We start from the raw sequence: 8,271 nt of genomic DNA on the forward strand, positions 1-8,271 counted from the left end.
TCATCATAAGCAATGTAAGAGTGTCCAACTTGGTTTTAGTTAAAATCAACAGACACAATATGAAAGTGGCCATCTTGGTGTAGTTAAAACCATCAGACACAATATGAGTGGCAGACATAGTTTTAGTTAAAATCATCATAAGCAATGTAAGAGTGTCCAACTTGGTTTTAGTTAAAATCAACAGACACAACATGAAAGTAGCCATCTTGGTGTAGTTAAAACCATCAGACACAATATGAGTGGCAGACATAGTTTTAGTTAAAATCATCATAAGCAATGTAAGAGTGTCCAACTTGGTTTTAGTTAAAATCAACAGACACAACATGAAAGTAGCCATCTTGGTGTAGTTAAAACCATCAGACACAATATGAGTGGCAGACATAGTTTTAGTTAAAATCATCATAAGCAATGTAAGAGTGTCCAACTTGGTTTTTGTTAAAATTATCAGACACAATATGATAGTGGGCAACTTGGTTTTAGTTAAAACCATCAGACACAACATGAAAGTGGCCATCTTGGTGTAGTTAAAGCCATTAGGCACACCATTAGAGTGGCCAATTTGGGTTTAGTTAAGATCATCAAACACAATATCAGAGTGGCCAACTTGGATTTAGTTAAAATTATCAGACACAAAAACCAAGTGGCAGACTTGGTTTTAGTTAAAACCATCAGACACAACATGAAAGTGGCCATCTTGGTGTAGTTAAAGCCATTAGGCACACCATTAGAGTGGCCAATTTGGGTTTAGTTAAGATCATCAGATACAATTCGAGAGTGGCCAACTTGGTTTTAGTTAAAATTATCAGACACAATATGAAGGTGGCCAACTTGGTTTTAATTAGTCGTCAAACGTAATATGAGAATGGCCCACTTGTTTCAGTTAAAACAATCCAATATAATACAAGGGGCAAACCTGATTTTTTCATTAAAATCATCAGACACAATATGAAGGTGGCCAACTTGGTTTTAGTGCATGTACAGGTTTATAATAAGTTTTAATATAGTGGGTAAGTTTACATTAAACTTTTATATCACATATATTGAGAATTTCATTCAGTAGTGCATACAAATGTATCTCAAAACTGTTTAAAACGATCATGTTTACAATTTTTCATTACAGTAATATTACATAAAGAATATAATGTACTAAAAGTATAGTTATGGAAATAGCCTACAGTGTATTGATACTTTGATTTACCAATTTTTAAATAGATTAGTGAATTTGCAAAACCTGTCTAAAATCATTCTGGCAGAAAATGAATCACACAAGTGTTTGTGTATTTCGTGAGTAGTGTGAGATTGATACTTAAATGGATTTCTTTCCTATAGATTTTAGTGTAAATAATGATAATTATTGACAGCATAAGCTTTTGTTAAATTATATGGCAAACGAAAAGCTTAAAGTTTAGAATCTTAATTTTTATTTATTGTGAGTGTAAGTCAGTGTAATCTGAACTACTGCTTAGTCTGTAATATAATCTAAGTGTACATCTAATTAGCCTTGGCTGTAATGTGTATCTTTAATGAGTCTGAAGTACAGTCAAAGTGTACATCTGCTTCGTTTTAACTGTGAAATAAGTGTACAGGTAATAAAATATAAAACTGAAGCTTGTAAGAATACATTGTGTTTCAGGTTCACAGATTAAATGTTTATTTTCAGAGTGTTTTAAGATGCTACAAATTAGATTTATTAATGATTGTATTTGAAACATTTTATTGCTTCTCCATTTAAGGTATTTGTTTTGTTACTAATTGACTACTGAATTTATTCACAGAAAACTGAAAACCATTCTTTTTTGTATATTTTAGATTTGAATGTTTGAGTAGTAGTTGTTTAATATTTATGTTGGCTGTGATCAGCTTTCAGAATCTCTTGTACAGTATGATGAACTAGAGGATTACCTAAGAAAGGAGAAAACCAAAGCAAGAAGTACGTATTGTATCAGGTGTTGTAAGAAATATTGGTTTTATCGTGAGTTAGGTGTGTTTTTTATAATTCTTTTTAGTGATGCTCATAAACTCACTAAAGAAATGAATGTAAACAAGACAAGAAAAGGGATCTTTGTGTTTTTGGAAAGTCACAGTGAAAAAAGTTATGACTACACTTAGATGTCAAAATCAAGTAACTGTCTTAGTTTTAGTCCCTATGAATGATTATATTAATGAGAACAAAACTTTTAAAATAACCATTTGTTATTACTAGAATGTATTTTTTTTTGTGATAATCTTCACTACAAAACCATGTCGATGTTAGTGTTCTGTTTGTAATATGTAAAAATCAATTACTTTATGTAATATTCAAAATAAATAATGCTCAGGATTTATAAAGATAATGAAAATTCTTTTAAGGTATGGAATTTGGTACACCTGTTTCTCAGGCTTTCAAGAATACGGGATTACACTAATTTTACTGATTAGCAAGTAATTAGCATAGAAATATTGGTATACCTATTTTCCAGGCCTTGAATAATATGGAATTACGCTAATTTTACTGATTAGCAGTAATTAGCATAGAAATATTGGTATACCTATTTCTCAGGCCTTGAATAATATGGAATTACACTAATTTTACTGATTAGCAAGTAATTAGCATAGAAATATTGGTGTACCTATTTCCCAGGCCTTGAAGAGCATGGAATTACACTAATTTTACTGATTAGCAGTAATTAGCATAGAAATATTGGTATACCTATTTCCCAGGCCTTGAAGAGCATGGAATTACACTAATTTTACTGATTAACAGTAATTAGCATAGTAATATTGGTATACCTATTTCCCAGGCCTTGAAAAGCATGGAATTACACTAATTTTAATGATTAGCAGTAATTAGCATAGTAATATTGGTATACCTATTTCCCAGGCCTTGAAAAGCATGGAATTACACTAATGATTACACTAATGTAACTTTAATTACACTTATCAAATTACACTGTGTATAGATTAGTGCACCACATACAGCTTCATCATCATTAACTATTTAAAATGTATGTGTTTTTATTATAGAAATTAATATATTTGTTTAACAAAAAATTATTTTAACCAAAATTATAACACTCTAACTTGAAAATTTCATTTTATATTAGCAGTAAACAGTATCATCAAAAAGACTGTTTATTTATGTATGTATGTTAAGTTTATAAAATTTGTTCATTTAGTGTTTCCCAGGTCTTTATCAAATTTAATAAGTTATTAGTAACCTTTGATCAAAAATATGATAACTAATGAAAAAATAAAGAAGATAACTCTAGACCCATGTACAATGAAGTTTTAATGAACAAGAACTTTATTTTGCATAAATATATATTAAATATAATGTGTATTTGTTGGTGTGAAATTGGCATGGAATTTAGAAGTTGTTGATATATAAAGTGAAAGAAATCTATAGAAAAGAATTATCTGTATCATGCATTGGAAGGAAATGTGTGTAAAGTATATAGATACTTGATAGTGGTTCATAATAGAGATTGCAAGGAATTGTACAAAACCCTAATAGAACGTTCAGGCAAAAAAAAGCACCTTAAACAATAAAGATTCAGTTCAAATGATACGTTGAAACCTTTACTAATAACTGCTAAGGATGTATACACATAAAAATGCTTACTTGTAATTATTATCATTATTGTAATCTTTGATAGGTTGTTTAGGCAGAGTATGCATGATGAATCTAAGTTTCAAATGGACAGCAAGTGCTCGTTGTAGAAACCTACAAGTGTAGATGAAAGGCGGAAGACTTTCGAAACATCGTCCTCTACATTTGTAGGTTTCTACAACAAGCAGTTGCTGTCCATTTCAAACTTAGATTCATTCATTATTATCAGTATTATTCTCTTGCCAGCCTACAAGAAAAATGGCTTTGGATTTTGCATTAAATATTTTGTAGAATACTAAATAAGGTACTGCGAAGGTCATAGCGGTATTGAAAAGTATTTGTTACTTCTATATTTTACATGAGCTAAAAACATCATAATTATAGTGTAAACAATGTTCTCATTACCACTTGAAGTTAGCTCTCTAACAAATATCTGGTTTTCCTTTAAAAAGCTTAAGTACATGGTGAAACAGGAATTATCAGCCAATAATAGATGAACATTAGATGACTGTAACATGTAGATACTTAATGCTTTGTACACTATACAATCATTGTTTTTAGGGAGCCAACCCCTATATTATGTATGAAGTGAAGGAGTAAAAAAAAATCAATACACATAATATTACATTTTATTACACACATTCATAGAATAATTGCTTTAACAGACACAGGTTTATTTAAAGCAATTTTTTAGATGTATATGTTTAATCTGAAAAGGCTGCTTTTATACTGGTAAACTTTTATATGTGCTTAGTGGGGGTTGTGTCTTAGTCTAGGCTTATACTTACCAATTGTTATGCATTATATATCGATAATTTAGTTACACAGAAACTATAAATGCTTACTATATTCTCAAACAAATCTCTAGCTGCAGCTCAATATTTTACATCTTGAACTAATGCAATCAAGTAGTCAACAGCTACAGTAAATCATCATGAACTGTATCAGCTAGCTAATATCTATGTTTATTATTGTTACAATATATAAAGTTAACTACCATATCAAGTAATGTTTTGCCCATGATTGAGTTTAAAAATAGCCAGCAAACAAGATAAATAAAAAAATTGGAACTTTAAAAATCTGCAGATTGGGATCGAAAAAATAAGTAAGGAAACAAGGTGAAGGTACTATAGACATCTACTCACAAACACCTATTTTGGCTCCATGCTGTTACAATTGCATTTGATGGAGTCAAATTAGGGATTTTTAATTTGAATAAATAAAGTCTACAATGTTTCCAGCATTGGTTTTTTACTTTTCTTTGCAATTCATATTTACAGGTCTTTAAATTCCCAATTTTTTATTTATCTTGTATTTTTTTTCAGGGTAGTGTTTGATAAAATAAAATAAAATAAATTATTTTTTAAAAACTATTATTATTAATTTAGAACAAATGAATAAAAACATATGCAAAACATAAAAAATGTTTGACTTTGAAACTGAAGTATGTTCTTGAATATATATATATATATATGTTTGTGTGTGTATACATATAAAGTCACTATGTAATTTTGTGCTAATGACATATAGGAGAATCCATGGTGGTGCAGAAATCATCACAGATGGACTCTTTTCACTCCTCTTTGGATTACAGAAAATCTTCACATCAGGTGAGATAATTGAGTTATATAATTATTATTTCAGGAAAGTACTTAAAAAATAAATTTAAATCTAAATGATCTCTCAGCAAAGATTTAAACATTTCTATTTTAGTTAAATTTAGCAATTTTTAAAAGTTAAAATAATAGAAAAATTTACACTTACTACCACTTCCAGCTTAATCAGTTGATGTGAAGCAATCTTCTTTCCAAATGAAGAATAATTAGTCATGAGATGTAAATTTTTTTTACATTCCAGAGTATCTACACTTTCTTACTTGTTTCAAAGATTACTGTCTAGCACTTGTATGAAGTCTGTCCTTCCATAAGAAGCGTTTTCATATATTTTACATGTGCAGTTAATCTTTTGCTGTAAAAAGCCTTTCATTGGCCTTTTTTTTATTTTGAGTCTTATATTTTGTCAATGTTACACTAAATCTGTTTATTCATGTTTACAGACCTGTTTATGTGTTATTACACGATTATGATCTTTATGGCTTTATCTTTAATGACCTTTGGGAACTTTCTCTGCTGCCACATTGTCTTCTTCTGTATTGGTTTTTTAATTAATTTCTCATATCCTTTCATGTAAATATCTTGATCAATCACACTGTTTCCATGAGTGGTTATTGTTGTTGGGAATGTGGTCATAGATCCTTGGAATTTGGGGACTGACAATCAACTACCAAAGAAATTAGTATTGATTAAATAGTTACAATTTCTACTATTAATGTTCATTAACCCCATCTGTGTCAGGCTTTTTTTGGAAATGAGCTAAAAAAAGTCTAATTTTTTAGTTTCATTTTTTGATAGCCTATATTTATATATTAATGAAACAAAAGGCTTTTAGGATCTTTTGTTATAATTCTGCATAAAATAAACTGTTACATATTTGTATTTATATGTTATATATATATATATTATTTCAATGAAACTACAGTAAAGAATAGGAATACTTTTCTCCAGTGATTATGGTATATAGTTCAGATAATTCTGATAGAGCTCAACACAAACAGCAGTTTGAGTGCCATCTATCAAGCACTGATTTTTATACTTGATAACATGCAAACAAACTTGGACAGATAATAAAAAATATGTTGAGAAATTGTTTATTAACTCGGGTAAATATTTTTTGAAACGTGGAGGGTATTTGAGTTATATCGGGCAAATCAGGGAAGGGATTAGAATATAAAAAAAACACTTAGCAATTACCCCCACTGTACTTCCTTCTACTCCAATGCTGGGATGTATAGAAACAAAACTTGTTTCAAAAAATTTACAAAAGCAGTATGCCTCGTCTCACATATTTAACAATAAGAAACGGTAAACACTTACCAGCCACGTTTCCTGGTGGGACAGCGGTAAGTCTTCAGATTTACAATGTTAAAATGAGGGGTTCAATTCCCCTTGGTGGACAGAGTAGATAGCCCGATGTGGCATTGCTGTATGAATACATACATCTACCAGACATGAAAAGTTTTGAAAAGGGGATAGACATGTTTAAACTCATAATATAGATATCAGAAAGCTAATTAACTTGCCTTAAAGAACTCAAGCACTTGTACATTTGTGTAAACTTTAAGTTGTGTTTGAAGCAAATTATTTTAATTTTATATGTTGTTTTTATAAAACTTTTATGTCATTTCCTATTAATTTGTTTTAGTTTTAGTATTAGTTTTTCTTTTTATCTTTACATGTAAATGAATTTTCATGTTTTGTTAAACTGTTAAGTATATCTAAAATTTAGGCCTGTTGGGACCTAATTGTTAATGTTCGGGGCTATGGATCAGTTAGTCGTGATTTGTCCTTGAATATTCTGTGCATTTTCTGCTCTGGGATATTATAACTGTGATGGGTGCTGCTGATTTGTTGCCGTGTGTCAGCAGTTCAAAATTAGGGTTGGCTATGCCTGAACCTTAAGTGTCTTTGATTTAGCAGCTTAGTTTCATTCAGTTCAAAATTACCAACTGTTATTTCAAATTTTGTCAAACTCTGTTTTCTTAACTTGGTATCTGAAACAATTTTCAGGAATCGGTCATGGCCGAGAAAATTGAACGACTTCAGGGTGAAATTAATCAACTCCAGACTCAGCTTTCTTCAGAGGGGCAACAGCTTGAGATATTTACACTTAAGTATGAGCAAAGAAAAGCCAGGTATAAAGAAAGGATGCGCCAGCTCAAGTAAGAGAAACTTTATTCTTCCAAGTTTGTGTAATTAACTGTTTGTTTTATCCACCATACATGCAATTTGGAATAACATATCTTGTATATATTTAACAAATTGAAACATTTCATACAAACATGCATTTATGATAAAAATTATTCTTAGTTTGAGATATAATTAGTCCCTACCCTGTAGAAATTTGTATGAAATTAAAGTGCTGAAAATTGTTTGAAGATTATATGAGACTGAAGTACTGCAAATAAATGTTAATTATTTCCACCAAAAGGGGGAAAAATATCTAACTAAAGTACTACAGACAAGTTTGAGTTCTAGGTGAATCATATGAAATGTAGAACAAAAACTTGTATTTTCAGGTTTTTCTTCAAAGTATTATTCGTTCAGTTTGAGGGAAAAATTTCTTTCACACAGTGTATAATCATATTTGTTGAATTTCTTCTCTGATCTACATATTCATGTGTTTGACCTTATTTTTGTTTTGAAGGGATGACATTACAAGAGAGAATACGTATTCATGTGTATGACCTTATTTTTGTTTTGAAGGGATAACATTACAAGAGAGCATACATATTCATGTTTATGACCTTATTTTTGTTTTGAAGGGATTACATTACAAGAGATCATACATATTCAAGTGTATGACCTTATTTTTGTTTTGAAGGGATTACATTACAAAAGATCATACATATTCAAGTGTATGACCTTATTTTTGTTTTGAATGGATTACATTACAAAGAGCATACATATTCAAATGTATGACCTTATTTTTGTTTTGAAGGGATTACATTACAAGAGAGAATACATATTCAAGTGTATGACCTTATTTTTGTTTTGAAGGGATTACATTACAAGAGATCATACATATTCAAGTGTATGACCTTATTTTTGTTTCGAAGGGATTAC

The 8,271-nt window shown here is 29.9% G+C and overlaps 1 protein-coding gene across 1 annotated transcript in view; it reads left to right on the top strand.

Moving 5' to 3' along the window:
• LOC106457017 (probable DNA double-strand break repair Rad50 ATPase) overlaps positions 1-8,010 on the top strand; it is a 47,002-nt gene extending 38,992 nt beyond the window's left edge. Inside the window, exons 7-10 of the mRNA XM_022382833.1 lie at positions 1,861-1,930; positions 5,120-5,199; positions 7,216-7,367; positions 7,971-8,010. Of these exons, the coding sequence (XP_022238541.1) occupies positions 1,861-1,930; positions 5,120-5,199; positions 7,216-7,367; positions 7,971-8,010 (342 nt within the window). The remainder of the gene's footprint in view (positions 1-1,860; positions 1,931-5,119; positions 5,200-7,215; positions 7,368-7,970) is intronic.
• The last annotated feature ends 261 nt before the right edge of the window (positions 8,011-8,271 follow it).

The sequence above is a fragment of the Limulus polyphemus genome, unplaced genomic scaffold (genome assembly GCF_000517525.1).
Source record: "Limulus polyphemus unplaced genomic scaffold, Limulus_polyphemus-2.1.2 Scaffold282, whole genome shotgun sequence".
Lineage (NCBI taxonomy): Eukaryota > Metazoa > Arthropoda > Merostomata > Xiphosura > Limulidae > Limulus > Limulus polyphemus.